General features: G+C 39.4%; 2 protein-coding genes across 2 annotated transcripts in view; one reads left to right on the plus strand and one right to left on the minus strand.

Moving 5' to 3' along the window:
- PLAG1 (PLAG1 zinc finger) overlaps window positions 1-7,051 on the minus strand; it is a 47,278-nt gene extending 40,227 nt beyond the window's left edge. The window contains exon 1 of the mRNA XM_059392856.1: window positions 6,853-7,051. The gene's annotated coding sequence lies outside the window, so the exon portion shown is untranslated. The remainder of the gene's footprint in view (window positions 1-6,852) is intronic.
- A 412-nt stretch (window positions 7,052-7,463) lies between these two features.
- On the plus strand, window positions 7,464-13,118 carry CHCHD7 (coiled-coil-helix-coiled-coil-helix domain containing 7). Its single transcript, XM_059392857.1, has 4 exons — window positions 7,464-7,573; window positions 10,593-10,662; window positions 12,121-12,219; window positions 12,980-13,118. Exons 2-4 carry the CDS (start codon window positions 10,609-10,611, stop codon window positions 13,082-13,084), a joined length of 258 nt encoding a protein of 85 aa, XP_059248840.1. The 5' UTR covers window positions 7,464-7,573; window positions 10,593-10,608; the 3' UTR covers window positions 13,085-13,118.
- The last annotated feature ends 589 nt before the right edge of the window (window positions 13,119-13,707 follow it).

Here is a 13,707-nt window from a genome sequence, read left to right on the forward strand (position 1 = left end):
AAAATTAAAGGCTCTAATATCTAATTATTGATTAAAATCATAGAAATTAAAAAAAAACTGATGGCAGCCGTTTAGCTGTAGCATTTACTCTGAGAATTAATATTTCCATATTCAGAAACCAAAAGATAGGCTATCATAAGTAATCAATATGCACACATGCAATTTCAATATAGGTTTGAGACAATAATTCAAGTGTTTGATAACTCCAAGTCTAAAATGAGCCTCTTATTCTCAAGAAAGGTAGAGTTCAAGACTCTGCAAGGGCACATCATCATTCACAATCTGTAGGGGATTCATTTGCCTTTTAGGAAAAGATGCCACCTCTAACCTCAAAATATTTTCTTATACTAAAGGAAACTTCCACACCAGAACATAAGAAGTCTAGATCCTCCTTCAGAAAGTCAATTGCTAATTAATAAATAGGAAAGAAAAATTTCCTTTAACTGTCAGCATATACCGAAAAACAATCCAGAAATTTAGAATTTTGTTGACTGTTCTTATCTTTACCTTTTGAAAAGCTTTTTAAATGTTATTAAGTGTGTAGGAAATGATACAAATTGCCCTAAAAAAGCCCACAAAGTACCTTGTTCTTAGGTTAAGTTTTTAAAATCCATTTCATTAACCTAACAAAGCTTTAAACTTTCTGATGAAAAATGGATAAGATAATTTTCAATATTTTCTAAGATTTTTCAGAACATTTCCCTTAGGTACACATTTAAAATAATCTTTAAAATATTTTTAAAATATGAAAAAAATATTTTTCCTTACTTAAAAATAAAGAATTGAAAATAACCACTAAAAATTATTCTTAGAATTTAATTTAGTTTAATTCAAACCTAAGAAGATACAGAAGAAAGGCTTTGGGGGAATGTATTTTTAAAAGTTTATTATAAAGTCAGCAATTTGTACTGAAAATACTCTCTTATAGATTCCCCCAATTATCTCTCCACTTTCAGAGGGTAAATTTATTATTTTTGCTTTGTATGTAGTTATTCTTTACTCAAGTCAATTTTTAAATTTGCCATGATTTTTATTTTATTCTGAAATTCTCATCTCCCTATTTCTTTCCTATTAATTTTGGACATTTTAGTCCATTCTTATATTCTCATTACACACTTTCATTCTTTAAACTCTTATTTTTAAAAGGCATCAAATAAACTTTCTAACACCTTTGTAGTTCTAGGTTTTCTGTTTTTAGATTAGGAAAAAAAATTCCACTTTAAAAAAAATGCAAGGAAACATTTCAAGCAAACTGTTTATCCTATTAATCTAGGACCTAATTGCCTAAATTCACTCACTTTACATATGCACACACATTTCTTAGGTAGTCATCTCAAATTCCCAACACACACTGTGGTTAGTTTTAATACCATGATCCTGCAGTAACTCTGTTTACAAGACATCCAGGGACTTTTAAACACTAACAATTTTAATGCAGTATCACACCACTTCACTTTTTCAAAATGAGAAATTATTTGTTTTATAAAAATGGATTTGTTTTCTTATAAGCATTAAAAAAAAAAAAAAAAAGGCAAAAGCCTTAACACCCTAAGGACTACAAACGACAATACATACAGAAAACAAAAATACCAAACATACAGAAAATAAAAATACCAAACCACCCTTGGTAGTTCCCCAGCACCCTAACCTTGTCAATACCACTCTGGAAAGAGAAGGCAGGGACAGGTGTACAAACTGAGTAGAATGCAAACCACTGGACAGGAGGCCAAGTGATTTAGAAGTAAAAATCAACTTCTGCCTCTGTCATAATTTCTAGAAGGCTTTCGTACATGTATATTTCTTACAACATCAAATGTTAATAACTATACACTAACACTTTTATAAAATATTATGACCTACACTTTTTCATTAATTTCTCTTAATTAAGCTTGAAAATTAAATTTGCTAATGAAATATAAAACTTGTCCTATTATAAATGAAAAGCAGTAACAGAGTAGATGTCAGGTTCAGGCATTTCAATAAAAATTAGACACTGAAATACATGCAAAAAGTAAAAATGAGCTACCTCCAAAGTGATCTTATCATAAAATGGGAAAGAATTCCCACCCATGAATCCTAAAATCATAGTTAACTTTACAGCTTATCAATCTGACATACCCTGCCCTCATATTTAACTTATTTGTAAATACTTTCACATGGCTACCTAAACATTTACTAATTGGTTAAATATGCTGCCTACATTAATTCCTGTAAAAATTAAAGAAATTAAAGGTCCACTTTTGTTTTTTCACAGTGGCTGATATATATCTAAGTATTTGATGTTTCAGAAAAGGTGTTTATCAGGTCCTTTAAACATTTAAAACATGGCTCAAGGGACAATTTATAGCCCTTTTACCTTTAACATATTCACTATCTTGGATTTTGTTGAACACATTCAGTTGTTTTTTCCTTCTTCTGAAACTCTTCCCTTACTCAAATAACTAAAGAATCTAAGATATTATCAACACAAAGAGAAAAAATTTATATTTATTCCTTATGCATTTGGAAACACATAAAAAAGAACGAGTATTCCATGCCGTTTGAGTAAACTTTCAGCAGAACCTTTTCCTGGGGGTGTGTGTGTGTGTGTGTACGTAAATGTGTGGGTAACAGGTAATTTTTTGTACATCTTAATTTCCCAAAGAACAGAGTTCTAAATAAAAATATTAAAACATTCCTAGAAGGAACCAATATTTTGATTACACAACTCAAGGGGCAAATGATTATTGAAACAAAACTTTAAAGATGGTTACAGATACAGCTTAAAGTTATCTGGCTTTTCAAATACCCAAGACAGGAGCATTACATTTCATTTAGCAAATAACAATTTAATCCTTAGAAAGGAAAATTTCCAGAATACCAACCAAAATGTGTATGGCAACAACCAGCATTATGTTAAAAATGAAGGAAAAAAAATTCCACCTTTGTAGGATATTAAAATACAAAGAGTACCCTTAAAAATTTAAAATTATATTGATAAAGGCAAATTCACTAATTTATTTAGCTCTAGATATCTGTTTATTAAAATATTTTGGTTATAATAAACATACAGACATGGGATTTTTTCAGTACTAGCCCATATCTATAAACTATCTTCCACAACAGCTAAATTCCTTATAGAATTTCAAATGGCAGAATTAGACATATAAATTTCAAGTAATAATCTCAAAGTAGGAAGTTTTGCTAACTGTAACTGGAATGAAGATTTTGAATATACAATATCCTTGGATTATTTATCCATAAATTATCTTCCATAACAGCTAAACTCCTTATAGAATTTCAAATAGCAGAATAAGGCATATAAATTTCAAGTAAGAATCTCAAAGTAGGAGCTTTCTCTAACTCTAATTGAAATAAAGATTTTGAGTACACAATATCCTTGGATTATTTCTTTAAATAGGTGTAATTCAGTGGTAGCTTCAGAAAAAGTATGTTCAACAGACATTATATCTGAGATATTAAAAAAGCCCAATACAACCAATTCAAATTAGATATTATGCTATGCTCTACCTAAATAATACTCTCCAACAAATTAAAGTTTTTATACTTTGCGCACTCTCAATGCATTTTCTAATTCAGATAAGCAGCCACTTGTGTAAAACCCAAACACGAAGAAACTTTTATACTACCCTTTGTGAGAGAGGAAAAAAATCACAATGACAGCACTTTTACTTAGGTTGACAATAAACTAATCATAACTTGAAGTTATGAAGTCCAAACAAACTGAATAACTCAATGGTCTAATGTAATTGGAAGAAATATTTTTCCTTCACTTTTACAGAAACTGAATTTATTTGTTAGTAGTATATAGTCTGTCGAAGTGGCAACAATTAAGATCCAAAAATCTCATTTATTTTAAACAGAGAGCCTAATTCTGACTACTTATAATTAATGTAACTTTCATCAGCCAAAGTACAATAAAAATGTAAGAGAAATTTCAAAGGTTGTATAAATAATAATGGCATTCTGAAACCTCTGGACAGATGATTATTTGGGGGAAGGGGAAGTTTCCCTTTCCCATTGATAATTTAATCACTTTTCAATCAGTTTTGATTTAACAGTGGTTCATGGGAATAATTTTTAATGAGTTCTTAGAAAGGTGTAATTGCTTCCAAAATCAGAAACCACAAGATGATGTACTCAAACACTGTGCCGATGTAATGCTGATCGGGAGGTATTTACTGAAAGGTGCAGATAGGAGTTCAGTTGTGAACACATGTTAACATACAATGGGCTTCAAAACAATAATCTGTTTGTACAGTAGGGAAAGAAAAAATAGTCTGTATAAAATGTACAAAAACCCAGCTCTAATTTTAATCTATTTCTATAACTCATAAAAAAAACAAAGGAAAATAGGCATTTATTTCAAAACTCCATATACCTGTGGAAAACGGAGCACAAGTCAATTCTATTTGAGATGAACCTTAATCTCAAACAGAATTCAGCTAACAATTAACATATTTTAAATTTTGAAAATATTGTGAAAATGTCAACCATTAAAGTCAACATTAGTATATGATCAGTAAACATTTCCTGTTAAATAACACAAATAAATTCAACTTAAAAGATGCAAACTGATAGGTCTCAGGATTTTAAAACCTTTTAATTTCAAAGTAGCACAGTTACAGCACATGTATAGGATGGGCTTTAAAAATGGGTATGTGTAAACTTTTCCATGTTGTTGGTGTATGTGCTTTTTTCTCCCCTTAAAGAAATGCCTACTGCTTACAGTGTTAAAGAATCTCCACCACTCTGTCTGCAGTTTTCAACCAGAAGTCTTCAATGTACCTTAAGCCAAATTGAATATTAGGTATTTTACAGCTTTTATAAAATGGCTGTAAAATCACATTATGGGCATACACAGCTCTTTGATCTTACTGCACAGAATTCATAACTGTTCAATAATGCTATACCATTACACCACACACCTTAAACTATTTCCATTTTTCCACAAATCCTTCCAAAATCAGCTTCCAAAGCAAAGAAAGGTAACATGAAAAGTTCCTGGGAGGCTTGTTACACAAAAGAACAGCTTGGATACAAACTAATCTACACAATATCCATCTTCTGTTGAGCCTGTTTATCTCTCCTTTCCTTCCATCACTCCTAAAGGTGGGTGCATTTGAGTAATGGAAAGAGATGGCTCTTCCACCACCACACCCTCCCAGCACCTCTGCCTTTGGTCTTCAGACAGTGATTGTGTGCAGGTGATGAAAATCATAAGAAAAGAGAAGCTGTCCCTTTAAAATGCCCTGCTCTGTCCCATATCCCACGTGGAACCAACATCAGCAGCACTTTCCCATTAACTTCAATGTGATGCAAGAGGCACCATCCTTTTATATACGTAAAACCAGAAAACTTCAGCTTAATACTCTTTACAGAGAATGAACAGGTGACAAACGGGTCAGGAAGGGAGAAACCAAGCAACGCCCCACCCCTCCCCAAAAGGTGCTCCAGTCCTGCACTCCAGTCTCTCTGTGCAACATCACCTCTCTACCCCTCCTCTGTAGAGCCCAGTTTAAAGAAAGGAGGGAGCCACTAACAAAACCTGAAACATAAATGCGACGAAAATGCAATCTAAAGCCGGAAAGGTTTATTCTTCCAATCACACACATTAACTCTATTAAGAAAATGGCATCACTTTTTTTTCCACCAAAAAAAAAAAAAAAAAAAAAAAAACACCCCGCAAAGATCATTAAAAGAGAGTTATAAAATAGTAAATATAGTGTTTATCTTATCTCAGATCAATCCACATTACCAATAAGTTTAGCAGTTTCTGCACTACCACTTCCCCCCTCCCTCCCCCTCCTTCTCTTGCATCGGATTTTCACGTTTTCTCATTGTCGGTTGAGTTATAAAAGGCTTTTGCCCTTCGAAAGTTTTAAAAAATAAATAAATATTAACTCCTTGGTCCCTGCAAAGTCAAAATGGACTTCAGGGGTAAGGCGGTTCATACTTCTACCTTTAGCGAGAAAAGGGGGAGCATCCCGGATTTTTAGGGATTTTTTGCGATTTTTAAAAAAATTTTATTTGGTTATATGCCTGAGTTCTCCCTCCATTTTGGTTGTTTATGATACTGACAACAAGCTGTCCCTGCTCTGTGCAGATCTCCTGCTTTCATTTAGCACCCCCTCCCCCTACCCCCGCCCTCGCAGCCACACATCCAGGGCTCACACCTCCCCGCAGACCCCGCACCCCGACCCCGACTCGCCCACCTGAGGAAAGGGCAAAAACAAATTCATTTCTCCAAAAAAGAAAAACCTCTTTTGAAAAAGGGGCAAAGTTACCCCAAGTCACTCAAAGTGCCCCCCAAATATTGCCGACTGCGGGTTTCCGCCAGGCCCTTTGGGAAGCGACCTTCCCCCGGGATGTTTTGGTGGAAAATGCGGAGAGTTTACTCTCAAAACTGAATTTATATTAATTTTTCCCTTATTTTTCGGGTCTCTAATGTCTTCCGCTCTCGCTGCTGCCGCTGCCGCTGTCACAATATTCACAGCACCAGAGAGGAGGAGGAGGAGGAGGAGGAAAACTTTTCAAACTTTCCAGACCCTGAATAAAGGGTTTTTTTTTTTTCCCACCGACCTCACCTTTGGGTCTCCAGCCGCATCGCCCCCTGCCCTGTCAGAAGCGACTTCGGGAGTCCCCACACCCCCGCTTAATTATTTTATTTTATTTTTTATTATTATTTTTCTCTCTGGGGTCCTGAGCAGGGGCTGAGAGTAGCACAAACTTTTCCTCCTCCTGCCGCCGCTGTTGCTCCTCTGCCCCCTCGGCTAGTCCCATAATTTAAATAACCCTGATATTTCTCCCGCTAAACGCCTCTCCGCCGCCCCGGACCCCGGGAGAACTCACCGCGGGGCTTTAACATCCTCCCTCCGGCCCGTCCGCCGCCTTTACACCGCCCGCGGAATTTCTAATAATTTTTTTCTCATATTTCGGGCTGGACGCGGCGGGCCTGGAAATTGTTTCCTTACGCCTCTTTCCAGCAGCCATTGTAGTGTATGCGCTGCCCCTGCAGCCCAACTTGCAGCTGCCGCTGCCGCCGCCGCCGCCGCCGCCGCCGACGTCGCGCCCACCGCCGCCTCCCCCTGCCTCCTCGGCCACCGCCCCCGCCTCCCGCCGGCCCGCCCCCGGTCCCCGCCCGCCGCTGTGCCCGCCCCCCAGGCGGGCTCCGCCCCGGGGCCGGCCACTAGGCGTCGCCGCCGCCAGGGATGGGCTCGCCGATTGGGTTTTGGTGCTGCCCATCAAACCAAAGTGTTAAGAGGCGGGCCGCGGCGTGGGGGGCGCGGCGGGGCGGGGGGGTAGGGGCGTGGCCGGGCGCCCCGCCCCGCCCACTCCTCCCACCTCGGCCCTCCTCCCGCCAGCTGGGGGCGGGGTGAGACCCGCCCGCCCCCCGCCCAGCAGGGCCCGGGAGGGCTGTCAGTCTGGCGGCGGCGCGCGTTGATTGGGCCGGCGGCCGCCGGGGAGCGGGGGCAGCACGTTGGGATGCGCGCTACTTAAGGTCCTGCTGCGTGAGCCATTGACGTGTTTGGAGCTGGAGACGGCCTGGGCGCTGGCAGGGTGGCCGTCCGAGGTGAGTGGTTCCCCCGCCCCATCTTCCGCGGCGACTGCGGGGATGCGAGAAGAGGAGTGTGCACCTGGGTCACCGCGGGCCCGAATCCTTTCTTTCGGCGTGAAGCCGCTGCCACTAGGCCTTGCCTCAGCGCAGGCCCTTTCCTGTCGCTTCTCCTTTCCACGACACCGGTTTGTTCGGGCTGGAGACGAGGAAAGTGACCCTCACTCTGCCTGGGCACCCCAGCTCTCCTTTACCCTGCTTCTCAACCTTTGGGGCGTAATTGCCACCCCCCCCCCCCCCCCCCCCCCCAGTTTCCTGCGTTTTCCTTCCCCCTGCCCCACTCGGCTCCATCGAAGGTCACAGCAAGGTGTGTTCTGTGCCCGTCGTCCACTGTTAGACCGACAGGCAGCATCGCGGAAGGTCGCGAGACTGCGGACCCGCACCTCCAGTTTCTTCATTCGACTTCCCCACCCCTCCCCGCCTTGCTATGCCGACTTCCTGACCCTGCCTTTCTGCGCTCAGCAGTGGGGTAAGGGTTTTAGGTTCTCACATAACGTATTTCAGTTTCCTGCTAGTTGCATCTGCGTTTTATCAGAGCCACAGACCCCTGCCTTGGCTCTGACCAGCATGTGAGCATGGACATGTTCAGTAACGTTTTCTTCCTCTGGGGATGTGAACTGGATGGAAAATCAACACATACTTTTTAAAGCAATTTGCCTTTTGGAGAAGGTGTTAGAGTTACTCCTCAACTGTGCTGTGCTTTTGCGGCCCCTCCCTCAAATCTTTGGTTTTCTTTCCGGCTGTCCTTTGCATGTAGAGCTCTGTAATATTTGTTGAGTGCCTTCAGAAAGTAAGCAGGCAAGTGTTCTCTATCAGAACACTCGATCTTCCCTTTAGCCCTTCTTCTTGTAAACAGGCATTTCCTCTTCATTTTCAGTCGATACGTGAGGATTCAGGCAAAGAAGGTGACATTTAGAAATCCAAACTTAACATTGACTCGTATGTAGAATCCGGAAAGGAAAGGAAAGGAAATCTGAATAAATTAATGCTTCAAACTTGATTTGTGTACATATGATGTTACCTAGATGTTATTTTAAAAGAATTCTTGACTGATAATGATAATAAAATGCAGTGAAAGTGCATCTTCATATAAGGCACGCAACCAGAGTTTTGTGTATGTCTCATTATTGTTGAGATTATATATAGGGAATATAAACAGCTAAGTAGAATTCTGTGTTCTTACATCATAGGATGGATGTAAAAAAGAAGGGTGTGGATTTACTTAGTACTGTGTTCTCTTAGTGAGAAGTCAAGCGAGCAAAAGAATTGTGTTCAGGAGAGGAAGAAGCTTCTAGATAAAATTGAATAGCCACTTGAATTTCTTTTTTTACCTAGATGCTTTTGTTAGCTAGGTATATATTCATGTATTGTTCAGGGAAAATCATGAAATATAAGGATTACTTGGAAGATTCCTAAAAGTGAAAGGATACTGGAATGACTAAACTTTTTTCTCTTTTAGCCTGGACACCCTGGTCTCTGAACTGGGTGACTCTTGATTACAAATACCTCCACTTTTTAGGAGCTTACGAGGTTTGATTGATTTTCCTGAATGTACCTTATTTCTTTTACCATGACTGATACTTTTTAACTGTGTCATCTAGGGCAAGAAAAGTAGAAACCATTTCATACCAAAATTCTGACCTTTGTCTGGTTATACTGACTGATGCAGTTTTTTATTGGGTGGTGTTGTGTAGGTCATATTGCGTTACCGCTTCCATTTTTAGGTGGAAGATGGTTAAGCTAGAAGAGAATTCGAGAGTACATATTAGCTCAGGCCCTTAAACTTAGTGCAGAGCATTTAAAAATGCTTGTGGGTAGCTCATCAATAGTATACCCATATAGTGGAATGAAAAAATCACTTTGAAATATTAAATAGTTTGTTGATTATTGTTTTTTTAAATTTTCTTTTAGTTCCTTTCTATGACATGTCTTCCAAGATAATAGGCATACCAATTTCAGATGAACTCCATTATAGAGATCAGTTTTCCTGGAACATAGTTGACATATATGAGTACTGTGTGACTTGACTTGGAATCACTAGTTGGCTCTTAGGGAACTGTGATCATCTTTAATTGGTGAGGACTTCTGCAGAGTTCTCCATGTGTAAGGCTTGAGTTGGAAGGTTAATGGACCACAGTAGCATTTTATGACTTCCTTTAACCCAGGGAAGTATCAGTTAAATAGAAGATACCACTGGGAGTAAAGTTTCAGTTTTTCTTTTTTAGCTTTTCAAAATGCCAACTAAGCAATAACTGTGTTTTTTTTTTAGTATATTGACCACCCTAGTGCTGGCTACAGAGTATGCAGTTAGGTTTAGTAAACAAATGTTTTTGCTAATGTTGGGTTGTACTATTTGTTCCACACTTATTTTGTATAATGATCAAGGGTATAATAAGGAAGTAATCATTAGAATGTATGCTATATTTGGGAGGTCTAGGTGGCTCAGTCAGTTAGGGATTGGACTCTTGATTTCAGCTCTGATCATGATCTCAGGGGCCTGGGATTAAGCCTGGAAGGGAAGCACACTCCTCACTCAGCAGAGAGTCGGCTTGTCTCCTTCTGCACTTCCTGCCTCCCCACACTTGTGCATATTGGCTTGCTCTCTCTCTCTCTCTCATAAATGAATAAATATCTTTTGAAAAAGAATGCATGCTGTATTCTTAGGGTTTTTTTTTTTAATGTGTTTATAGCTTAACCTTTAGAAGTAAAGATAAACTATAACTGAACTTTCTTCCTGGACATTATAATCAAATTTCAGTGGATGAATTTAAATATGGCCTTTGTGCTGAGGCACCATAGCAATGCAAAGGAAAAACCCAACCAAATATTTATTGTCATAATCGAGAGGGCATACAAAGTTCCTTACTGGATAAGCATCCCAAAATTAATTTTTCAAGTACTCAGGGGTGTAATGAGATGTACTGATTTATTTTCTGTCATTCACTGTGTAACTCTCTTCTCTAACATCTCCCTGCAGTAAGGAAAGTATTAGGATGCCCATGGTAGCGCGGAGGCTGAGAGATCCTGACCTAAACCCTTGCTTGTCGGTAAGGTGATTTACTTTTAATTTTCACGAGTATTAACTTGGAAAAACAGACTTGTTGTGTTCTTATGGGCATCCATTTTCTGAAGTTCTTGAATAAAGTTATTTCTGTACAAAAGTATTCCTGGCCAGCGTATCCTCCTTTCAGCAGAGCAGTTTTAGGTAACAAAGATCCATCCCCTCAAAGTTTCCATCTGTATAATGTGCAAGCATATATTTGCCACTGTAACACCAGACGGAATACGTAACACCAGGGAAAGTCTGTAGTCCAAAAGTGGAAAGTGGCAAAGTATATTTTTCAACTGCCACTAAAATTTGTTTTAATAGCAATAATTTCATCCTGTCCTTAAGACAGCCTGGCGATGAATAGGGCCTATAATGGAATTTGCCTGTTTAAAGCCTAAAGCTTCCCACAAGGGTATCATGTACACAAAATGTTTTGTTGTAATAATAAAGTCTTATTGGCATCTATTTGGTATGACTAGCAATACTGACTTGTAGCTTTGTCTCCCTGGAATAATGCAGTCATCAGACTGGTGCCATTCCCTGAACCAAATGCATTTTTCAAATGCACACATTCATTAAATATTTGGCATAGAATTTTAGCTTTGTTTTGTATATTTGATCTGTTTTGAACAGCTTTATTAAGTTTCTTTAGATAGACCGTGTTTCTTAGATCCATGAAGCAAATTACCTATCCCTGGAGTTAAAGCTTTCCTTTAGATGACCTCTCAGAATCATACTTTTCACTTTGAAGTTTGTTATCCAATCTACTTCCAGTTTAGACAGCTTAATTTTAATTCCCAAATAGCTCCTACCTTTGAACTCACAGCCCTGTGTTGTTCACTTAGGTTTTGAAGTGATATTAATGATATCTATTAAAACTGCATGCATAATGGTATATGTAGTTGCATAATGGAGGGAATGATAGCCAAAAATACATTGAGATGAGTGGTGTTAATATACGTTGCCTTGATGTAGACCAGTTACTAGCGACTTGCTTAGGATCTTGAAACCTGCTTTACATGAAACAGTCACGTCAAAGTGAGAACTTGGAAAAGCAGGACAGCTGCAATCTGCGTTGGGAGATTGGGTTTTGATTCTCACTGTGCAGTAGTGATTTTCAGCACCTTGCACCCTGCCTCCGCTTCTTTGTTAAACGGTAACTGGGATAAATGATCTCAGTCTGCACCCTGGCTCAAGTTCCCATAATCAGATATTCAGAAAACTGACCCAGACTATGAAAAGGAAGATGTCTGCCCTGAGCAGAATGAGTGCTGGGATGCTTGGGAAGATAATTTAGTTTCTGTTCATTACATGCTCATTAAAAGAGCAGAAGGGAATGAGTTCATATTATCTGTTCTGGAGGGAAGTGGCTTCAGAAGTTTGGGGGTTTTTTGTTGTTTTTTTTTTTTAAGATCCCATTCACCCTCTTAAATGACGCCTTTCTTACATATTTAAGGAATCCGATGCTTCTACCCGATGTATGGATGAAAATAACTACAACAGGGAACAGTGCTCCACTTACTTCTTGAAGTATAAAAACTGCCGGAAATTCTGGGTAAGCCTGGCTTGGTTAGCTTTGTGTCGAAACTCTTCTCTTAGGCATGAAACTGAAGCCCCAAATCAGTGCATACCCACAGTCCCTTCTTGGTGATGCCTGGGGAAACTTAAGTTTTTCACTCTCCTCAGTGTTTCCTGAAGGATCCTTGCGAGCTTTTAGTGGCTGCCTCCTCCTTCTTCAGGCTGAAAGAATGCAGGTCTCCTGTGGGTCGGTCTTCCTATGAGTGTTTAAGAGCTGCAGCCCTAACACAATAACCTTGTTTTAATTTTAGTTCTGGGGATGAACAGAATGGAGAGCTTGCTTTGTCATCATGCATTTTATGCTTCCATTTCTGCCTTCTACTTTCCCACCACCTCTCATGGTTGTTAAAATGGTCTCATTTTTCTTGAGACTTTGGTCTGTGATTTCTGTATCTCTGAGCACTAGATCCAGCTACTTCCTTTCCAGATCTTCTAAATTAACTATTGCTTTCATGTGGCAATTATATAGTAGATCCTCTTGATAGACTGGACTCTTGTGCTCTTGTACTCGAATAATATACATTCCCATCCCAATTACCATCAGCGTAGTTGGAATGATCACTTCTATTTAATTAGTTTGAAAACATAATCTGAAGTCCTAGAATAAGTTTTTTGGTTCCTCTTTACACTTGGTTTTTAGAATTTCCTGTTTGAGGAAGTAGTGGCCAATAACTGGCAAATGAGTAGCATTTGATATATGACTGATTTGGATTTCTTCTTTTTATACTTACGTGCAGAATTCTGTCATGGTCCAGAGAAGACAGAATGGAGTGACACCATCTATGCCTACAGCAGCAGAAAGAGATGAGATCCTGGGGGCAATGGGAAAGATGCCTTACTGACTGTTTGCATTAAAATTGTTTATTTAATTTAGAAGCAGATGAATACTTTCAACAAAGATAACTGTAATCTTTTAACCCCTTTTAGGCCTTACCCAGACAAGATCTTAAATTCTACAAGGGCAGATAGAGTTAATTTAGCCTTGCGTCCTATGTGTTTGCCCTCAGTGCCGTGAGATAGTCTGCCAGTGCTGACTGTGCCATGCCGCTGAGTTCACATGACTTGCCAAAGGTAAGGGAGCATTAGGAAAGGTGATGGGAGGAGTGGAGCTTTTCAGCTGGCTAACAAGCAAAGGTAACAAAGTAAACACTTACTGGCAATGAAAGGAAGGTGGTTTCCAAGGATGGGAAATGACACGAGCAACAGCATGGTGGAAAGAAAGCTCAAGCTAGCTTTGGAGAGTGGTCTATAGGCTGTTTCACCTAGAGTTTAAGGTGGTTGGTGGAGAGGCAGAACAGAGACTGGGAAGGTAAGTTCATGGTGGATGAGCAGTGGGCCTCAGATCTCAGGCTCAGCAAAGGAAGACCTCCATGCTCATTTCACTCCCTTGTCTTTGTTTAAATCAGAGTAGTACATTAACTGGGCAGGGAAGAAGTGGTCTGGGAGGATTGTCGAATAAATGGCC

Source organism: Mustela nigripes, chromosome 3 (assembly GCF_022355385.1).
Source record: "Mustela nigripes isolate SB6536 chromosome 3, MUSNIG.SB6536, whole genome shotgun sequence".
Classification (NCBI taxonomy): Eukaryota; Metazoa; Chordata; class Mammalia; order Carnivora; family Mustelidae; genus Mustela; species Mustela nigripes.